The 22,589-nt window shown below is 36.1% G+C and overlaps 1 protein-coding gene across 5 annotated transcripts in view; it reads right to left on the reverse strand.

Moving 5' to 3' along the window:
* The window catches only part of OPA1 (OPA1 mitochondrial dynamin like GTPase), an 85,142-nt gene extending 62,972 nt beyond the window's left edge, over positions 1 to 22,170 (reverse strand). For 2 of the 5 annotated variants that reach the window (XR_006299388.1, XM_043594567.1), the window contains exons 1-7: positions 22,062 to 22,170; positions 16,075 to 16,393; positions 15,337 to 15,433; positions 13,517 to 13,624; positions 12,965 to 13,018; positions 12,227 to 12,294; positions 3,933 to 4,043 (exon numbers count right to left, since the gene is read on the reverse strand). Coding sequence is in view for 4 of the 5 variants with exons in the window: in XM_043594567.1 (XP_043450502.1) it covers positions 3,933 to 4,043; positions 12,227 to 12,294; positions 12,965 to 13,018; positions 13,517 to 13,624; positions 15,337 to 15,433; positions 16,075 to 16,393; positions 22,062 to 22,093 (789 nt within the window). In the remaining variant the exon portion in view is untranslated. The remainder of the gene's footprint in view (positions 1 to 3,932; positions 4,044 to 12,226; positions 12,295 to 12,964; positions 13,019 to 13,516; positions 13,625 to 15,336; positions 15,434 to 16,074; positions 16,394 to 22,061) is intronic. The other 3 variants (XM_043594568.1, XM_043594569.1, XM_043594571.1) reach the window with 3 other exon arrangements.
* Positions 22,171 to 22,589: the final 419 nt, after the last annotated feature.

The following is a 22,589-nucleotide window of genomic DNA, read 5'->3' on the forward strand; positions in this document are numbered from 1 at the left end:
TCACAGTACAATTCTAAATATGAAACGCAATGATCAATTTTAACTAAAATGATGTCAATTATGGCAAATCCATGTAACTGTGCTTTGACTCCTTGGTGAGGTGAAGTTGTCATACTCAGTCTTTCAAAAGAATGATCTAATTTCTAATAATCAAAACTTGTAAACATGAATGTATTTCATAGGAGACAAAACTCAAGGTAAAATTCATGTAAGTCCTTGTTCACTTTCATTCAATGGCTAGTCAAGCAATCAAGGTATCATGGTAGCAAATATATACGAAAAAATTTTAAATGATTTGTTTCTTGAGGTAGATATTAGTAACTCTTAATCCATACAATACAAATTTATTTTGCAGTTTTAATTCCTATTTCCAAATACTTTTTCAAAATAATCCTGAAATTTCTTGTAAATAAAAATGACAATGCTTGCTACAAATGGTAAGTATATTATTTTTTCCTTAAAAGTCTATGCCTAAAAATCTCCAAATATGATTCAGTAATTAGAAGAAAAGAGAATATAAAACAAATTTTGTATTGTTGTTTTCTCATTCTTATATAGCAAGCAGACACTTATGAAGAGAACTTTTCTCATTTGATTGTGTTTGTATAAAATGGACAAGAATTATTAATAGTCGCCTAAAATGTGAGGAAACAAGCAAGTTGGGGAGGAACCAACAACCCAAAGAACAAAATCTTGAAGACCAATGAAGAAATAAATTCTTCCATATTGTTTTCATGTGGCATGCCATCATAATGTAATAATGCACTCATAAAAATGTTATGCATATTAAATTCCCAATTCATTTGAAAAGGTACTTGAATTAATTCTGTTCCATTAAATGCTCATCTGACACTAGCTAAATTAGTATGAAATTATATAAACAGTATTAGCATAAACTGTTTTAGTTTTGAATGTGAATATTTCATGACTTCATGCAATATGTCCTTAATTACAATAGAAAATCCAGTGTTAGTCTACATCTGGGGCAAGAGTTAAGAAACTAATACAATTACACAAAAAGTTAGAATGCTTACTGTAAGCCAAGGACTATAAAAGGCTAACTCGGTAATTTGGTAAAATAAAAAGGGTATATAAAAGGTTAAAAGGATATAAGGTTATTAGAATATTACAAATAACAATCTTTATGCTAATATTATAATTTAGTAATGATGACTGTTAAGATTTTTATAAATTCAGATTTTTAGGAGTATTTAGATTTATCACTTGCCCTTTCTGGCACAAGTGTTAGGCATGACTCATGCACAGTTTTATCAATATGCTTCCTATCTGCTTGGTTTAATGGAACATCAAAATTAACATCGTATTAAAAGACAGGTGGTGGTGGAGTCAAGAATTAGACCTCACATTTTCTAGGAAACAAGATGAAAACCTTTAGGTTTATAAGATAAATATTAAAGATACCGAGAAGATACTTTTACATATTTTCTTAAGGGTACAGCACATGCTATTTTTCACGTATCACTTATTCAATATCTTAACTGGCAGTCGGTACATTTAATGTTGATGCACTTTGCTGGTAAAATTCAGCTACTTACGACAGGAGTTCAGTTCTTGCCCTGTTGTTTAACATACTGTTTGCATTATGAAATTTAAAACTCACCCTGACAGAAATGGGTATCAATGGTCTTGAAACCAGAGCTTTTCTACAATTCCAGGGCTGTGAAACTGATGGAGAAAGAGCGGAATCCTCCGCAGAAACAAGCTAAAGCTGAAAGAGAAAAACCTTTACTAGCTCCTCACAAAACCAAGCCTGATTTTTAAATTTTAAGTATTTCTTCCTACTAAGCCATTGCGGCCATTCTGAAATAGCAAAATACACATATAAGGGACTCGCAAACATTTCCATGTACGTGTACGCCCCTGCATGAGCTACAGGGACAGTTAGCTGCTACTATAAAAAATGAAGGCCTACTTACATTTCAAGAAGGAAAGGAAGGATGATTAAAAATCAACAAAAAGCTGTGGCTTTGTACCTCAAGAAAACCTCACACACCCAGAGGAATGCTATAAATCTCATGAATTAGGATTGGGATCAATGAGGACAGTGAAGGGCTGAAAAGTCACCTGTGTACCAACTACAGGGGGAATTGGGGGAAGATGCAGTAAGGGGTATGACACCATCATAGAAGAGCAGGAATTGTTTTTAAAGTTCCATTTACTTTCACACAACTCCAAAGTGGGCCAGACTGCTTGGTGCTCTCCTAAGTATGCCTTAATAAACAAAACAGACGGAGGTACAGTCCTATCAGTTGCTATTTTACAAAAGGGGGAAATGAGGAATAAAATGGTTAAATGAATAATCTGAAAATACCAGAAATGAAATGGTATCACTAAACCTGAAAGCAGGCTAGAAAGTAGGCCTCAAATGAACATCAAACTTGGGCAATGTAGAAAACGAACATTATTCACTACTAATATCCCTTAAAACATCAGGTTCAAAAGTATATTGATAATCTTAAACTGTATCTTAAAATCTTAAAATGGAAGGCAGATCTATGGGACTCATTTCAAATTCTTTCACCATTATGAAAAAACAAGAACAACTTGCAGCTAGAGCTATCCATATTTCTAACTAACATACCAGAATATAGTAGTTCCTTTGCCTTCTTTCTGTAACAAAGCTAAGGAACAGATGGTTGGCTTTAAGCATCCAATTTGTTAGAATATTTAAATGGCACTTCAACAAAATACAGAACAGAGAATGCTAAAGCACCATTTAAAATAAGCCCTTCCTTGGTTTAACACATCTACTTTAACTTAACCAAACAGGAAAATAACTTATTTTCTGTTTCCACCTATGTTGTTCGCTCACTGAAAGCTAAATATACAGGAGTTGATTCCACAGCCCTGGAATTGAGAAAAGCCAGGAAGTGACACTGGAAAGATAAATGAAACTATGAGGCATACTCTCAAATATTACCATCACCAAATGCGATAAGGTTAGTAAGCAAATTTATTGCATTCAATCATTATCTATAGTATTGGGTAACTTCAATATCAGAACCTACAGGAACCTAATTAAATGGCTGAATTTCTTTTCCTGAACAAAATCTATATACGACTTTAAAACTTTCCTGATCTAATATATGCAACATAATTAAGCTGATGTTAAGATCTCAGAATATAACTTTAAAATCATTACATTCATTGCATTTTGACTCAAGCCCCTTCAGAACATTAACCTTGAGATCTACACCATAAGATCATGTAACAGCTGAAAGCATACTTTTAAGGACTTCTTGACTGTACCAATAACCAAACATTTATATAGATTTATGCTGACTTTTATTAGAATCTGTTTTTTAGCAACCTCAATTATATCAACTTTCCAATGTTCAATCCTTCAGTCATCCAAGGTGAAAATTTATTTGTGCTGACTTCACAACTGTGGAAAAACTTAATGAGTTGATCAAGGTATATAAGAATAATTTTGCCCAAAATTTACATCAAAACAGTTTTCTTCTGTAAGAAATAACAGTATTTTCTGCTGCTTCATTTTACTAAAACTATAATTTTCATTATTTAAATAATTTAAATTGTGGTCATCCACAGTAATCCCTTACATTTTAGAAATGAAAACTTGGGAGAACCACAGATAAGTGAGCTACAAACCTAGGATGACTCAATAACTGGACCAAGTAAATCACAATTCATAATTCTTTTCTAAATACAAATCCATGCTCCCTCACAGATCATCTCATTTCAGAAAATAAATCCTATGTTTAACATTTTGGATTTGCTTATCCACTCTAGGAAAGTTACATATTTGTATTATATATCTTTCAAATTTTTATTGTGTCAAAAATAATTACTCATAATTGGAGTCCATGAAGGTATTAAGATGACATGATCTTGGCTGAAATGGCTGATTAGTGTGAACACATCAGTAGCCCCCTTAAACCATCCATCACCTTGCGCTTCTGTTGGGCATAGCTTGTGTTATATTGGCCAGCGGCTCTGCGCGCTTCCTCTTCATGCTCTTGAATTTGCTGTTGTAAGAGAATGAGCTCACCAAGCAGACCCTGCCATGAGTTTACAATGAGGAGAAGAGGAAAATTGGGGAGGAGAACAATGTTAAACCAAAGGGCACAAGCAAGGAACAGATGTAAGTTAGGGAAGAAGGGATAGCTTACAACAAAAATGGAAACGCATTTGTGTACCTTTAGAAAGCCACCATATAATAGGGCTCTGTACCACGTTTCCATTTTTCCCCTCAGTAAAATTAGATGTCTCAGAAATATAAAACAGCAGAGTTTAAAAAGTGAAAAGAAAATGCAATGTGGCTGTCGGCTGAACAAAGTGAGCCAGATGTATAATATTAATATACAGTAAAACCTAGACTAACTGGAATGCTCAAGGAAAGTGGCATTGCAGTTAACAACTGATTACCTCAACCCTTAGTTCTGAATTGCCAATATGAACTAGTGTATGCTCCTGACTTGAAACATTAAGGGGGAAAAAATCTTTTAATTGTCAACCATAATTCTCATGAAACTGAATGGAGAATACATCATAGTTTAATTATTAAATTATTATTATGTATTTGTTCTTTGATATCTGATGTCTTCAATTAAAGACCATAGCCCCTCAAAACTATTAATTTGAGTTTCCAAGCATCAAGTTAATCAAGGTTTTACATTAATTCATATATTCTACATGCCTATACATACAAGCTTATCTGACTAAAATTTAGCTTTTTTTTTTTTTTTTTGCAAATTAAGAAATAATGTTTGAGGCACTGTTTTAACTTTATACAACATAAAATAAGTAGTCTGACTGAATTTTCACTTTTTATGAGCTGTTTTGACATTCAGTAAAAATAGCCTCTAAGAATATAAGAATATATCAATTACTAGAGCAAAAGCACTATAAAAGAACATAGTTAGGATTTGGAAATAATACAGTTATTATGAAAATTTAAAATGAAACAAAACCTAGTTTGGACCTGTGTACAACACAATCAACATTTATATGTTTATAATTCATTCCACTTAAAAATCATGACATGCTAACTAATGTAATTTTTATCACAATGTATTTACATGTGGCAGAATACCCAATACATGTCATTTTCTGTATAGTATTTTTAATTGCTGGCCTATTAGATAATAGCCCTCAAGAAATGACAACAGAGAAAAAGACAACAAAGAATTGAAAATGTCACAAGCCTAATATTTTCTCAATTAGACACCTCAGTGAATGAAGTCACTATTTAATCTGCACAGGAAGAGTGTTCTGGGAGAACAATGAACTCAATTTTTACCAAGTTATAAAAATAGAAAGAGCTAGGAAAACTAATACTCATTAAAATAACCTACATTGGGAGTTTCAAATAGCTTCAGAGCTTTTTAAAATAATTGCCCAAAATATTACATTTTATATAATACAACTAGGAAGTTTCTTGAAATACTGGTTAACATTACATTCAAATTTTAATTAGTAGACTCATCCAGGGGCTTAATAACTTACTTTATTAAGCCAAAGACTTCTATAAATAAAAGTTTTCCAGAAAAGAAGCAAATACAAATAGGATAGCTACTATTATAGTAAAGCATTTTAAATTAAGGGAAAGTATTAGCATATAATTTGGGGAATTTTTGTTTGACTCTTAGTTTTAATACATTAGGCCATGCCAACAATAATGAAACTGGATGACTTACTATAAATCAAAGGATGAGACTAGTTGATATTTCTGTATGACAAGTGAGAGAACATCAAAATGGCAAGTAACACAACTGAACTGTCAACATCTGTTTCCAAATTCAATAGCAGAAAATATATTTATAAAAACCTGTGGCTACCTTTAAAGATATCTTTTAAGTTAATACTTTATGGTCATTGATATATCAAAGAAAGACAATGCCAACTCACTACCCTCATCATTTACCTAATTATCTGTCATTTTTTCATTTTCTGTATCATTGCTTTTCATGAAGCAGAAAGAATAATAATCCAACTTATTTTTAGTCATTTACTATAACCACTTCTAATCATCCGAGTGTTTAGATGTCTCAAAGTAATACCCTTTTAAAGGTTTCCTGTGCTGGCTTATATAGTAGTGTACCTGGGCTTTAATTAACATACCACCAGTACTCTATAAGATGTCAAAGTAGTGAGCAAATATTCCACATTTCTTAACTATGCTTGCTGGTCTATCAGGTACAAGATTCTTTTTTACTCACAGCTTAAACATCCTTCCCTAATCCATTGCTTCTATCTACATACAAATTACATGGCTAATACTTAATATCTATTACATTGTAAGAAAACACCCTCTTTCTAGTAACACTTCACTTTCCTTCCAAGTCTGTTACTGAAGCACTGTTATGTGAAGATAGCTGAAATTAACTGTTACCTCCTAAAAAAAAGTAGGAAGAAAACAAGAATTAGACACAGAGAAAACTATTCACACTATATTACATGACTAAAGGAGGTTACCTCTATCCAATTTTGGACATCAAATCTCACCCTAAATACTGAGTGATGGGCTACAGGCTATACAGCTTCTGAGCTAAGGCCATGTGGAATTAGGAAGGGAAAGAAATGTGTGTAACTGCTGTGCAAGACACATTCCTTAAACAGACAAAATATAATAAATATCTTCCCAAGCTCAGATAGTTTTCTCTCAAGAAACAGCATGTAATTATGTTAAAATCACATACATTAAATATAAAACATAGTAATTGTAAATAATGATAAGCAGTAAAAATAAACAACTACAGATGATACACTCTCTCAAGAGTTATTGCCAATTTGACACTGCAGCTCTTACAGTCTCGTATTTCACATACAGTATTGTCAGACTTTTAAAAAATTATAACATCAGGTCAAGAAAATCAGTGATAACTCCAAAAACCAAAATATCAACTGAATACGCTGTGAAAATCTAAAAGTTAATGAGTTTGATAGGAAAGATTTTAGGACACTTTAAAATTATTTGTCATTTATATGTGAACATATTTAAGACACTATATTTTTAACAGTATTTTAAACATTTATAGCAGAGCTGGATCCTTATCCCGTTCGTATATTTATCTAGCACCTAGAATAACGTCTGACACTTTTAGGTATGTGTTACAGCTGATACCTAAATTAGGACTGAGCACATGTTTGCTCCTTGAATGAATCAAATTATGACCTACTTTTACCTAATAATGCACACAAAGTTTCCAGTATAAAATCCAAATTGGGTTTCTGAACAAATGTGTATTCTGTAAATAAGCTACACATCAGCCCGATGATCTATTTTCCCAGTTTTCACAGTCCTCAGACTCCACGGAAATTACGGGGAGGAAATTAATCAAATAATGTTAATAGGCAATTAACTGATGGAATAATTCAAATTGTAAGGTAATAATGCTCATGGTCATCAACATCACCTTAATTTTTATTATGTGCAGATTTTGTGCTAAAGGGCTACAAAACTCTCAAAACAATCCTATCCAGTAGGGTTCCCCCTTCTACAAAAGAGGAAATCAGTAACTCAAAGAGTTTGATCTTTTTCAAGATCACATAGCTCAGAAAGCAGGAAGGACAGGATCTGAATGCAGACAGTGTGACTACAGTTTACACCTGATACCATCCTGTTGACACGATGGTCTAGCTATTTCCAAAGTGGCTTTGATCCCATCAGGTTCAATCCACATTTAAAAAAAGAAAATGGTAACAGTACAACACATCAGAAGGCATATTTGAACTACTAAGAAGATGGGCTGCCTGAATAGTCCACAGAGACCTTAAAGCCTGCAAACCTAAGATACCTGGCCCTTTAAAGAAAAGTGTGCCAACCCTGCTTTATTAGTTTTAAAAGTAACTTGGGTCCAGAAAAGAACTTTATGAAAGTGAAGACTTCTTTCCCCTTCCATTCAAAAATACTCCTAGGCATTAAACTACTTTTCAAGATTTGAATAATTCTATTTGATTAGTTAAAAATAACTATTTTCCTATTTTTCCCCTCCCACTAATACATAACTCTGCTCAAGGTATTTATGGCCAACTGAAAAAGGTCAATTAATGGATAGCAGAAGGAAATACATCTTTCCATTTGGATCATCCACCTTGCTTCAGTTCAGAAATACCATTTCTTATTTTAATACTTGGACAATTTCTACAAGGGATAATTTTGAGATGAACAAATCAGTCTATTACCGATAGTTACTATCAACATTACAACTTCTGCCAAATCCCTTTTGTTCTAAATTGTCACCTAAAAACAGTATTATGTACACAGTATATACTTACTTAATGTTTCTTAAATGACATAAAAGCACAGTGTGCTTATGAAGCAATAGAATAAGATTGCCTGGTTTGCCATTCCACTTTTTTTCAGGCAGATTTTCCCGGCTTTTCTTCCTCTGATCCCTCTGCCTCCCAACTTCTACACTCTAGTGCACAAGTGGGTTGGCTTCCCGGCTAAGAGTCTAACCTAGTACAGTTGCTACTTAGCTGCTCAGGAAACAAGTTTACTGGTCTGTGGTTACTTGATGATATTGGTTGTGAGAATTTCATTTTGCCCAGGTTACTACAGTATTTGTTGCATGAGGAGTCCTAGAAATGTAAATCCTACTTAAGCAACACTGCTTCATTACAGTTTAGAACACCAAGCACATGTACCACTGTCACATTCTTGTTCTCCTCAGTAGGTGCCCAATATCAAAGGCCAAGAGAAATTCACAGGTGATCAGATCAAAACACCTATTATATAAAATTTGGGGGCCTACCAGTTGGCATGAATGAAGTTCATTTACTTCAATTAGCCTCTCTTTTGGTGTGTCAATTTTGCTAAAAGCTCTGCTTTATCCTCGGTGTTCTGAGGACAGAGATTTTATGACAGAAATAGGCCATTATAGAATGTAAACCAAAGTAAATAGTGTTTCCTCTGGCATCTGTTTTCATTCTTTAGAGTATAATTAATGGAACTAAAATGGTTATGGAAGGCTTCACGAAGGAGACAACAGAGCCTAGGCTTTAAGGATGAGTAAAAATTAGAAGAGGGAAGACAGAGATTTCAGCTGGCAGGTACAAGAGAAATAAAGCCACAAAAAAGGAATTAGCAAAACATGTAAAAAGGAAGAACTTTAATTACTGTCTAATAATTATATTTAAAATAATAATTCCACCCTTCATGATTTGGACTTTTAAAAGGTCCTTCAAATATTTTCTATAAACTATAAATGTATTTGTAATCTTCAGAATGACCATGTTGCTTACTTCTGTGAAATGTTCATGAGCTATCAGAAACATGATAAAACAAAAGCACAAATATAATGTCTCATTTAATTTTCACTAGAACAGACAATCTTACCGAATCTAAAACAGATAATTCACTAAGTGGTCCTGTCACCTGTCTATGTTATGATCAATATAAGGAAATCTACAGATTTATAAATTATTCATTAAAATAGGCTCACCACTTCAATTTTCAATTTGCCTTCAGGTAGTTCTGAAGGTCTCCAGGTCTCAAGGATATTATTCAGTTCACGAAGGGTTCTAATATTTTTCTCCAATGGACACAAATTTTAAAATTTCTGATTAACGAAAAACATTCCTTGAAAAGTGTTTTCAATATTTTTCCAGTTTTTAATTTACTGATAATACATACCAGAATTTCTGGTCAACATGATAGACATACCTACTGTCTACAAACTGAATGGATATAGATCCAGACAAAGTCAAAGAAACTGATGTTTATGTTAGCTGGTGCAGTATTATGCAGAAATACATGTCTTCTGCTTTTTTAGACTTTCTAAAGACCTCAATTACAACTTTTCCAGAGTGCCTAAAAGTCTAGTGACCCCAAACTGGGAGCCACAGGTAGTCAGGTCACGGTGTTATCCATTCTGTTGGACTCAACTCAAACAATCTGACATGTGTGTGCTCTCAATTCTATCACTCTCGCTTCAGTTGACTTCGCAGGTCCTAACTTCTTCTACCTGCCCACACTCTCCACATGTGTTCTTCTATCAGAAAGGACAAATTTCCTTTTTTAGTTCTAGTTGTAGAAATGTTTTCAGTTTATTACTTAAAAAAGAAAAAAAAAAAAAGAAATCAGATTCACATTTACTTTTACATTTCTAGTATAAATCTGGCCAGAAATTTTGGTACAAACCAGACAACCATTAAGCTAATGCATGACTGCTTAGTGTATTCAAACTCTAAATACCACATTCTATCTGGGACTCTCAGACAACATTCTGAACCATCAAAAAAATATCAACTAATCTCTGGATGTCATCCTACCACCTGTGACCACTACTCAAATTTTCAAACTTAACATTTTAGAGTAATTTCAAAAAGGCTTCTGCAAAGAAAGTCTCTCCTTCCGTGCTCACATTCAGCCATTAATTTGTAGATACGTCTACTAAAGTCAGTTTATTTGCATCTTGCCTGAGTGGTTCATCATCTTCAAGTATTACAGATAAAAGTCAAGCCTTGAAACACATAATGCTGCACATTAACAATTTAAAACCACTAGCTGAGGCTGGAAATACTTTTCTGTATAGTAAATTTGTATACTAGCATTGACTACAATTTAACTTAGCCTGTATTGAAAACAGCCTAATTAAAATTCTAGATTTAGTAATAATTGCTAGGTTTTTAATGGGCAACATAATCATCATAAAGTATGAAAAAAGGAAATAGTATATGAGGGTATTTACCTTCAAGTAAATTATGAAATAAAGCAATAAATTTGCTTTCATGTCTACTGTATAAAATAAAATCTGTGAATATAATTAAATTCCCAGTGATCCACTGTCTTCTATATTGCAGAGCTACTCATCATTTGTCAAGTATTCATTCAGCACTTTAGCAGGATTTTAAGGAAATTATGTGAGTTAGACCCTGAAACAGGTTTCTCATTCACCAAAGTGATCCTAGACCATACCAGAGAATACCAGAGGCAGACCTCGCCTACCTTATCTAGGCAAAAAGAAACCACACCGCTAATCCTATAAGAGAGCTTCCTTTCCCCCTTAGATTAGTGCCTCTCTACATATAAAATCTACCTGCATTAAGGGCCAAGTCTTTGGTTTGAAATAAGCTGTGCATAATAGGCTAATTTCTATTAAAACTTTTCCCCCCAGTAGCATGAATAGTCAAGTGTTCCTTTGGTTAAAATGCCAATGGAAAAGGTATCAACTTAAAAGGCAAACACATGTACACACATACACACATACACACACATTTTAAAATAAGTTTTCTCCAAAAGAAAGATCTAGCTAAAAGGCAAGAGAAAAATCTTTTGAAACACTAGACTTTAAACTTGGAATATCATGTAAAAAGTTCAAAGATAAAGGACAAAGAGAGAGATGGAAACCTATACAAAGGAAGTATTTTCTTTCCACTTTCAAAATAAACATAAAATTATTTCCTTTCAATTTACAAAAACCATAACTTTCAATATAAAAGCTACATACTCCATACTTAATTTTTAAATGTTCGTAGAACATGTTTTTCAAATATCTATTTACCTACATTTTTTTTAAGGAAAACTTGCAAGGAATCAGTTAACTTACCAATTCCAAAAGATGAGAAAATGAAGACTAAGAAAATGTCAAGTTAACATATGAATATAAATAGAGCAATGAATGTGTTATTTTAATTAGCAATTCTCCTAAAACTTTCATATGGATTTTAACACAAGTATTGAAATTAACACACCCTAAATAACTCCAAACACAATTGCTATTAATGTCACAGAATCAATTTATCCCCTAATAACCCATTTCCTACTCCTTTAATATTTCCCTAAGCGTATGCCATGAAACATTAGTCCCTAAAATACATTTCACAAAAAAGGGTTCTGTTGCTAAATAAATCTGGAAAACTCTGTACACTTTGACTTCTCCTGGGATTTATAATACACATAAGTATGTGAGGTCTGAGAAATCCCAAGGAAAAGAAAAGCCTGCTTGTTTTATTTATATCAGCTTTCCCACACATATTTAACAACAAGACCCTTTGTTGAAGCCAATCCTTGAAACTAATATTTCACAACATATTTGAAGGCAATGCGCTTCTCCAATTATATTTCCAGAACTGTCACACAATACCTTTCACTTTGTACCAAGATTAACAACACCTCTACTTAGATGCTTTTATATTTGCTCCTCAGATGTTACTATTTTCAAACCTTTCATGTAGGTGAAAACTTTTTTTTAACTCTTTCAGACTACCTGTGTGAAGAGTTCTCCCTTATACTTACCTTTCTATAATGCTTGTCACTTTCAGATCCGTGATCTGTTGCTCTGAATGCTGTTTCTCCAGGTGAACCTTAAAGATAAATAAGCAGTCCTTTAAATTCTCCAGTGATGTCAATAGCCGAAATTCCAAATTACGTCTAATTTAAAGGCAAATGGGCTTTTATAAAACCCACTTTTTTGAAAATTAAAAACTATTCTTATTTTAAGGAACACATTGATAACCTACGCAAAAAAACCTTTGTAAATATTATAGGACATGTTTAACCTATTTAAAAACAAATCACTGAAAATTACAATTAAAAAAGACAATTTCTGATGAAGATAATTTTCCAGGAGAGTACTTACAGTTCAGTCCTATATCACTGCCGTTACAGACCACATATGGTAACAAAACAAATTTAAAATGTCAAAAGGTGACAGGACGGATGAGACAAACTAAAATTACTTTTCATTTCAATTATCAGAAATGATCAGATCAATTTCAAGAAAATATTTTGGTTAAACAAACTTTCTTTTTAATACTTTTAATCTTATAGAAACGTATTTAGGAATTTTAGTTTTATTGCAAGATAATTATTTTATTATTTTCACCTGTAAGATAAGGAATTTGCCCAATAGAGTTCTGGAGTTTTAAAATTCAGCATAAGCAGCATAAATTTGGTCTGCAATTTATTTGCAACTAGTTTATTAGAAGCATTTAAAAGGCATGTTAAGGTCAGCAAAAATGTCTGTTTACACACCTAACAAGAGAAGTAGGTCAGAAGCTCCTATGACTTCACTAACCAATTTGTGACCTGTGAAAAATCAGCAAAAGGGGAAATAGAAATGTAAAATTTGACAGGAATGAGCAAACAAATGTCTGAGATCTCAGAGTTATATCATGATAGGGTGTGAGTTGGGCAAATACGCCAAGATCAACCTTAGTAAATTCTACTCATTACGGCCCATCATAATTAAATTTGTTTTAAAATCACCAAATCGGCTCTAACCAATTATGAAAAGCAAGCACATAGGAAGTCTAACCTACTTGTCAGGAACAAGAGATCGTTTTTTCCCTCACTGACTAAAGCCAAGTATGTTTAACCTCTTACAAATTTTCATTTTGTTGCACTAACCAAAATTTAAAACCACTGAGCAACAAAACTTTGTGTATCTGTTTTTTCAAAAATTTGTTTTTCATTTGTACTAGATGTTTTCATTTAAAAGATACGAATAAACAAATGAATACATCTTAGTATTTTTCCTCTGGGTCTTCTGACATTTTAAGTGAGATCAAACGGGTCCTTCCTTACCTGTGGTGAAAAAGTCCTTCAGTAAACTGAGGCTTTCAACAATTTTATCAAAGTCAGGTGCCAATTTTGCAAGGTCGTCTGAATTAGGAAGTGCTTTTCTAATTTTCTCTGGAGAACAAACAAAATTCTCAAAATAAGAATTTGACTATTAAAACACTGAAAAAATAGAAATAATCATCATATATAAACTTAAAATATTTTTCTATTTTTCTCCCTATTACAACTATAATTGTATCTGAAACAATATGTCATTGTGATGATATTCCACAGGCCATGAAATGTTTTTAAAAAGAGTCACCAGATGTATGGCTTAGATGGAAACTTTTCATTTATAAGTTAAATGCCAGGAACTATAAGCACTGTATTAACAATGTTAATGCTGTATTGGAATCAGAAGTACTTTTAAGGAGAAAGTCACAGCAAAGAGGCCAAGAATCAAAGAAAATACAGAAAAACACCTCTTGAAACACCTGGTCCAAACTCGAAGACAGTAATGAAATAAAAAATAGAATTCCATTACTTTTTTCCATCCTTTAACAGACCCTAAGAAAATTCACACTTGTTAACATTTGGAAATAACTGTCTAAGAACCCATGGCAAACTTCGGTTTTATTTTTGCTGGTTTTATTGATAAAATGGTCAAAGTATTCATTTTTGTTTACAAAAATTTTGAAGCTCAATTTTGTCAAAGTTTGGTACAACGGTACAGTATCTTCTGAATTAGAATGCGCTTTTCTTAATTTTCTCTGCAGAGGACTAAAATACATAAATATTCTCAAAATAAGAGTATGTCAGATATTATTCTAAATGCTGTTACGGCACTCCCCTGTTTAATCCTCAAGGCAGCCCTACAGAACAGTTATCATCAAACCCACTTTACAGGTGAGGAACTGGGGCACTGAGGTTAAGTAGATGAGCCTGCACAACAGCAAAGAAGCAGGGAGTCAGGCTTGAGGCTGGCCAGTGCAGCTTCAGAACCCAACCCTCAGCCCCACACTGTGGTGCTGGCAAATGCATCAAGGTAAAAGCTCTCCTCACGAATATTAGAAAAACATGGAAAGAATGCTACAGATTCCTGCAGATCCCTCTGTCAGTGCGGCACGGTTTTATCTTTACGAGCTGTAAGTGCATGCAGAGAGTAATTCCACCCCCATATGCACCTAAGAAATTAAACAAACTCTAAAAAAAAAAAAAAAGACTGAGGAAAGTAATTCCATTAAAAGAAAATTTTGTTTAAATCATCATAACATACTGGCAATCAGAACTATCAGATATACTTTTTTCTAATCTACCTATTATAGAAAAAGGTGAACAGTACCTGACTATGGCAAGAAATTATCACGGACTCTAGCGGGCTTTGAGGGACTTGGCTACAAAAAGTAGAAGTCACCAAGGTATCCAATAAAAAGTAACTAGTGAGGTGGGTTATGGTGCATCTGCTCTGGGTGAGAATACAGAACACTGAAAGTGATGTCCAGAGAGGCTGATTTGGCTAACAAATGTGTTGGGCAGGAAAAGAAGCCCAAGTATATACTGTTGCCATATAACTTTTAAAAAGGAAACTAAAATAATAACCACATACACAGACTAGGTTCAATTAAAAGAAAATGTCCATGAGGATAGTAGTAGCTATGTGAAAGTGATGGATGAAGGGGTTATTTTTTTTCTACTAGTTTTTTCTTTGATATTCTATTACTTTTATCATTAAAATAAAACTGCTACACAGTGAACTCATGAGTGAAGAAACTATCTCAATACCACTATTTCTCTTTCCCGAAGATATGACCAAAAAAACGTATTTTAACGTTGATGATACAAACCTAAATCAATATACTCATCAATCTCCCACACAATGTCAGGCACAATCCATTTATAGTCACTGAGGTCAGGTATCATATCTTTCCACTGATCAAAAGTCTAAAAGAAAAGAAAATGCCAATCGAATGTTCTGAATGTCATACAAAAAAATAAAGAAAAACCACCTTATTTATCTAATTAAAACATGCTAATCTACAAAGAGCGATACATTATGGTCAAAATTTTAGAAACAAAATAGCCTCAGTTCCTTCGAAAACAAATTAGTAGGCAAGCGTATAGAACATGTAAGCGTCCTTTTACTAAATATGGAAAATATAAAAATTGAAAATATATTCTTACTTCAAATAGGCTTCATGATTTACCTAAACAATACTGTGGAACAGAAGAAACACAAACCAGGGGTCAGGACACCTTGCCTCTGCTCCCAAAGCTGCCCCAAAGTGGTTGTGTTAGCATGACACCTACTTTCCTGTCTGTGCTACTAAGTGGCAAGCTGAAAATCAAAGCCAGGTGACCTCACCCCACCCTAGTGCTCCTTCCACTAGGCCATTCTCACCTACTGTAATTATAACCAAGATTCAAAGAGCATTTTCCTATTTGCAACGTTAATTTAGCACATGGTAGAGATACACCATAAATTTTTAAATATTCTACTGCACTAAAGAAAAACAATTTGTGTTTTAAGACCTTCAAATAATCATGCTAAAATAACTGGAAAAGCAGTGGAAAGTTCTACTCACTTTTTTGGCTGTATAGCCACCACCAACAGCAGATCCTAGTATGAGATATCGAAGTTTTAAGAGTCTTGCAGCTAATCTCGCTGGCCAAAAATTCCTGTGAGGCTGGTAGCCATATTTAATTGGAGAAAGCTTCAATTTACGTAATGGAAGGTTAGCTAAAGAGGAGAACTGATGAAATGATGTCCGGAATTGGGGTCTTTGAAGCTTTAAGGTAGGATGATGTGAATGATAAACGCTTCGTGAAACCAGATGCAGTTTTTGTAGTGGTAAGCTTCCTTTGATTCCAGAGCTACGTTTCACTAAGGATTGGCAGACCTCACTGAAAAGAAAACCAAAATGGGACAAAGATCAGACTGGGTAACAATGAGAAGGAAACGACATAAAAAGAGCAGTATGCACAAGAGAAAATGCACATGGGTGCATGTGACCAAGCACACGACATCATACCATAGCTTACATTAACCACTTACTCCATTTCCAGACACTGCTGCGGCATGTGCTACCTCATTTGATCCTGCTAAAAATCCTATGATGAAAGTATTAGTATTACCTCCATTCTACCAACAAGGAAAAGATGGCGCGCGCGCACACACACACACACACACACACCTCGTCTAAGTGCACACTTCTATGAAGATTCAAACTGACGCAGTGGGACTCCAGAGCCCTCCCTCTCCTTTACTACATGCAGGCTATCCCAATCCAAGGAATTGAGATGAAAAGAAAAAAGGCAGAGACTTATTTTATTAACTGCTATTCACTGTCAGTAAAAGTGAAAACAAAATGAATGCAAACCTGCTTTCAAACACAAAAATTCCAGCAGCTTAGAACAGCTATTCTTTGGTCTCTCCTCTACGTCTCATGATCCTGAGACAGCCCAGGGATGGAAATTAAGGAAAAAATCATTACCACATAAAGTACCTGGCTGAAAGTTTCTGAGTAAGTAAGAGTAATCAAACAGCAATGAAAGAAGGTTATTAAAGGCAACGTCCTACAGACTGTTTGTGTCCCCCCAAAATTTGTATGTGGAAGCCTAATCCACAACATGAAGTATTTGGAAGTGAGGCCTTTGCAAGATAATTTGGTTTATTTGTAGTCATGGATGTGCCCATGTGTTGGGTGCCCTTATAAGGAGATGAACAGCACAGATCTGTCATGTGAGGACACAGAAAAAAGATGCCCCCATCTAGGAACCAGGAAGTGATTCCTCAGCAGACATCAAATATGCCGGCACTTTGATCTTGGAGCTCACAGCCTCCAGAACTGTGAGAAATAAATGTTTTCCTGTTGAAGCCGCCCAGTGTTTGGTAATTTGGGGAGCAATAAGGCGATCGTGTATCAGTTGCACAGATACAAGAAAAGACACTAAAGTGAGGTGGCAGCACTAAGAAAGGAAAGGGAAAGGTAGATACCAGAATGACGGACTAGACACAGGAGACAAGGAAAAGAGTAAATAGTAATCCTAAAGTTTTAGCTGGGAGACTAAGATTATTACACTTACAGATATAAAACAATCAAGAGCCAAACCAACTGGGGGAATAGCCCACGGCTTCATAACACTTGGCTCAAACTTCTTTCGACCCTGTCCTTATAGCCAGCCACTTAGTGTTTTGAGTCAGATAAACTTTGGTTCCAGTTCCAGTTTCACTGCTTACTCATGTGCAATCAAGGGCAAATTATGAATTTACCAAAGCCTCAGTTTTTTTAATCTGTTAAAACAGGATTACGTCTACATCAGTTATTGTCAATAATCACTAATTCAAGTATCTTCTTCTCAGACCATAATCCCCTTCACTACAACCATCTTTGGCCCTATAGGAACAGCCAGGTCATGGGTATTTCTATCTGCTCCCTAACCTATCAGTCTCCACCTTTTCTATTTACCTAGTTAGCCTGGTTCATAGTCTTAAAGGCTCTTTTGCAAATACTCTAAACTCCCTTGCCCTCTGACTTTCTGTTACACTTGTTTGGCAATATGCAAACCCTGGATGAACCTTATTATCACTTTAAGCCTGTACCAAGGGAATGAAGCACTACTGAAGAAAGTCACACCCAATTGGACAGACATCTCAGCTAGGCCCTAAAAAAAGCTTGGCCATCTTACTTTTTATCAATTCATTCTTCCACTCTCTGCTAGGACTATTTCAGATGTTCCCCACCCACCTCTACCCTCCCACATCTCTCCTTGTTTCCTCCGACTCTTGGGAGAAAATGGAAGCCATCAGAGGGACACATGCTGTTGCTTACCTACCGCATTGACACCCACCCTCCTCCACAAGCCCTGTAAGATTACAGTAAGGAAGTACTCTTCTGCCTTTTAAAGGGAAATCCCTGTTTCCTCTGAATTCCTCCTTTCTTTTCAGAAATCACTAGTCAAGTCTCTGTCAGTTTAAAGGAGAGAAAGACAGACCCCAGTTCCCTGCTCTAGCTCCTCTATTAAAAGCCAAACCAACCTGATTTCCATTTGTCTCACTTCAGTGAAACAGCCCTCACTGAGTGCCCTGAAGGCTTCCAGTGGGCATTTGTTTTTTCGATTCGCATTTTCTTTCTCTCAGCAATATCTGACAGCGTTGACACCCCCTCCTTGTTGGAATGCCCTCAATCTCCGCAGTCTCTAGCTTTACTCCTACTCGCTGGCCACTCCTTTTCAGGCACCTCCTCCCCAACAACCTTTTAAATCTTGGGAGTTCATCGGGCTTAGATATAAAGTCACTTGTCTTCTCAGTCTACCCATTCTTCCCAGGCAACCTTATCCACACCCATCTCCTCAACTGCCATCTGCATATCCACGTTTCTCAAAACTTGTACGTCTAGTACAAACAGTTAAGTTCCAGATCCTTGTGTCCAACTGCCTACTGAACACCACCCCTTAGATATCAAAGGAGTACCTCAGTACTCACCTCAGTATCCCTTTCTCTCCTGGCATCGACATTCTCACTAGAGTTCCCCTGCTACAGTTCTTGGTTCCCTGCACTTTTCTTTAGGGCACATAAAATTTGTTTTACATAATAATGTAATTATTGCATTAATATTTGTCTCTACTAATAAACTATAATCTTCATAAGGCCAGGGAGGGGTCTTGTCTGTTTTGCTTACCATTGTATTTCTAAAGCCTAGCCCAATGCTTCACAAGCAGTAGACACTTAATAAATCTGCTGAATGAACATATGTTATTGGGAGAACAAAACCAAAACAAAAGGTGAAAGAACCTAGCAATGACCACACAGTAAGTGCTCAATAAATGTCATTTCAACAATAACTGCCCTAGCCTCTACTAATGTATTATTGATGAGTAGTCCTTTATCCCTCAAAAGTTGTTTGCTTTTTTAAAGAAAGTAGTTAATCTAAATATATATCCAAATAGATAAACTCCAGACCCAAGTAGTCATATTGCTAAGATGTTTTGGCTTTTCGTTATTTTCTTCCTTTTTTATTCCCAAACCTCTAAAATCCCGGTTTCCACAATGGTGGCAACAACAGCTGTGGGTGACACCAAGAAAAAAGAGTGTTTGGTTGTCCAAATCAGGAACCACATGTAAAATGTTCTTCAATCAATCCCCTGGAAAAGCTAATTGACTCAAAACAAAATCCTAGTACTTGGGAAGGTATCCTCAAGTATTATTTCCAGGGCTTCCAATTCATGGTGATACTCTAAAAGATCAATGCTCATACAGGAGAGACTCTTTTCCACAAAAGGGTCCTCTTGAGATATAGGTAAGAAAGTAAAAAGAGGAGAAGAAATTGAGATTTGCTGAAGCACCATCTGGGGAAAGGCTGTGTCACCCTCAGTCCAGTGCAGCTGAATGTTAAAATACGAACACTTGCCCCCAGGATGAACAATCTGCCAGGGAGGAGCTAAAGCTCATGTGTGTGTGGGGTGCAGGGCAAGGAAGGTCTGGGAAGAAAAGAAAAACAGGATACCTACAAACACAGAGAAATCAGATTGTCCCAACAGTCTGTATTCCGTGTTCGTTGACAAAGGATGCCAGAAAAAAATGTGGTAGTGCCTTTACAGTTCTGAAGGAAAAGTATTTTGAATACAGACTTCTACATTTGGCCAAAGTGAAAACCAAATGTGATGCAAAGCAAGCTCCTCTGCTGCTCCCGAAACCATCTATTATCTCTCCTCTACCATCTCTTTTAACCTATGCATCATTTCCTAACACATAATTCTCTTTTCAACAAGTTTACACAAATATTTATTGCACCTAAATATGGGAGTATGTATTTAGAGATGTATGTCAAAAAATGTTTATGTTCCCATCTGTTTAAGAATGGGAATTCAGGGGCACCTGGGTGGCTCAGTCAGTTAAGGGTCTGACTTCAGTTCAGGTCATGACTTCACAGTTTGTGGGTTCCAGCCCCATGTCAGGCTCTGTGCTGACAGCTCGGAACCTGGAGCCTGCTTCAGATTCTGTGTCTCCCTCTCTCTCTCTGCCCCTCCCCTGCTTGCACTTGGTCTCTCTCTCTCTCTCAAAAATAAACATAAAAATAAAAAAAAAAAAGAATGGAAATTTAAGTGTACTCCTTCATAACACGTATTCTTCTTTGCAGAAGAAATACAGCAAAAGACACATTTCAGAGCTGAGGCTTCTACTTTCCAGATCTCTATTTCTGCAGGGTAGCTAAACTGCACTATCAACATAAGACACTTTTAAGCCATGACTTTGTAGAGTCTATAGTAACTTTAGAAATAATTTACCCCAACGACATCCACAAACAAATATGTCAGTTATTAATTAGTTGTTGTTAAGGTCAATTTTTAAAGTTTTCCTACATATCTTAATTGTTCCAATGAAGTATGCTATTTTTGGCAAAGTCTTTTCTCTTTTTATTCAAATAAAATTAGATAGGTTTCTCCAGGAAATAGTGATGAGTAGAAACAAAAAGTAGTAAATAATCTACCGCAGTTATCAAGGGCTATGGATTTACTCAGAAACTCAAATTCCATTAAATTAGAAATAACTATTCACTTATTCTAATTGACTGTAACTGTTGTATGTCATCTGATTCTAAATATAGACTCAAATTAACCTTTATAAAACAAATGGATTCCATTCCTTATAAACACTATAAATTACCTACACTATTTAAACAACGTTCTGAAAAAAATTCAAGACAGGTGTTTGGAGGCTAATTCAGGAAAACCAAGTTTTTCCAACCTTAATTGATGCATATTACTTCTTCTCAAAAGCCTGCAACAATGAGTTAAGCCTGAAAGTATCTAAGGATATTAGAACACAAATATGTGTCAAGATAAAGTCAAATTTAAATCTCTTTAAAATGCCCGTAGTAACCCACAGAAATGAAAAAAACTCCTATGAAAAAAACTTAGGATTAAACGAGACCAGGGCAAAAATAAGTGTGATTAGAAAGCTGGTGCTATATTCACCACTTCGCATCCAAAGCAAGCCTTTCTCCCTAACACTGAAAAGCTGCTGTTAACAGGGTATCTCTAATCACCACCGCGGCCACCATTTGCGTCACTGCTTCAGATCTGACTCCAAACCAAGTCTAGTCTGCGGACGAAGGCAAGAGGCAGAGTCCTCTTTACCCTAGCAGAAGACAGAGTACCTGCAGGAGCAAGGCACACCAGGCGTGGAGGCAGAAGAAAAAGAGTTAAGAGGGACACGGCGAGGGGAGGGAGAGGGCAGAAACAAGAAGCAACCAGAGACAGAGATAACAGCGAGGGCAGAAAGGTGAAAGAGGACAGGGACAGAAGGACAACAGAGAAGGCCAAGACTGAAAGGAGCCCAGAATCTTCTGGCGGCACAGAAAACAGGCACAAGGGCCGGTACTGCAGCCGGGACTTCAGGTAAGCCCAGTCAGGGCTCCTGTAACTACGGGTCCTCAAAAATATCCCGGAATCCTCCAACCGCCCTCCGCCTGGCCTGAGAGTTAGGTGCATATTCTGGAGGTAGTGATGGGATAACCCGGTTTTCCGGAGGCCCCCCAAATAACGGGGCCAGGTCTGAGCCCGCACTTACCAGGCCACGGCGGCTCGGCGTAGTCGCCACATCCCGCCGGCGAGGAGGTCACACGGGCGCCGAGAGGGCCACGCCGGAGCCCCGGTGTCAGCCCCAGTCCGGCCCCTGCTCCAGGAGTGACCCAGGAAGAGGCCCTCAGCAACAAGGGCACAGAGCAGCTACTGCGGCCCTCCCAATGGCGCATGGACTTCCGCGAGAGCCCGCCCGGCACCCGTACTCTGTCCGTCAGGAAAATAAGCACCACCCCCGCCACGCTTCCTAGGAGGGCAGCACAAACGGTCCGTGGAGGATTAGTGCCTGCGCTCAGAGCCTCCAGAGGAGACAGCCGCATTCCGCCTCCCACCACCCCTTCCCTCCTTCTTTGTTTCCGGGTTGGAGTTACGAAATTGAGTTTCCCAGGTCAAAGATTTGGAGAGGTGAGGGGTTGAGAGTTGGGCAGGGACTGACTGGGTGCCGGGCGAGGAAACCGGATTGATAAATTCTCTCTGGGTGCCTGCCAATTTAAGAAAATGTAGGTATTTACGGAGC

The sequence above is a fragment of the Prionailurus bengalensis genome, chromosome C2 (genome assembly GCF_016509475.1).
Source record: "Prionailurus bengalensis isolate Pbe53 chromosome C2, Fcat_Pben_1.1_paternal_pri, whole genome shotgun sequence".
NCBI classification, from domain to species: Eukaryota; Metazoa; Chordata; class Mammalia; order Carnivora; family Felidae; genus Prionailurus; species Prionailurus bengalensis.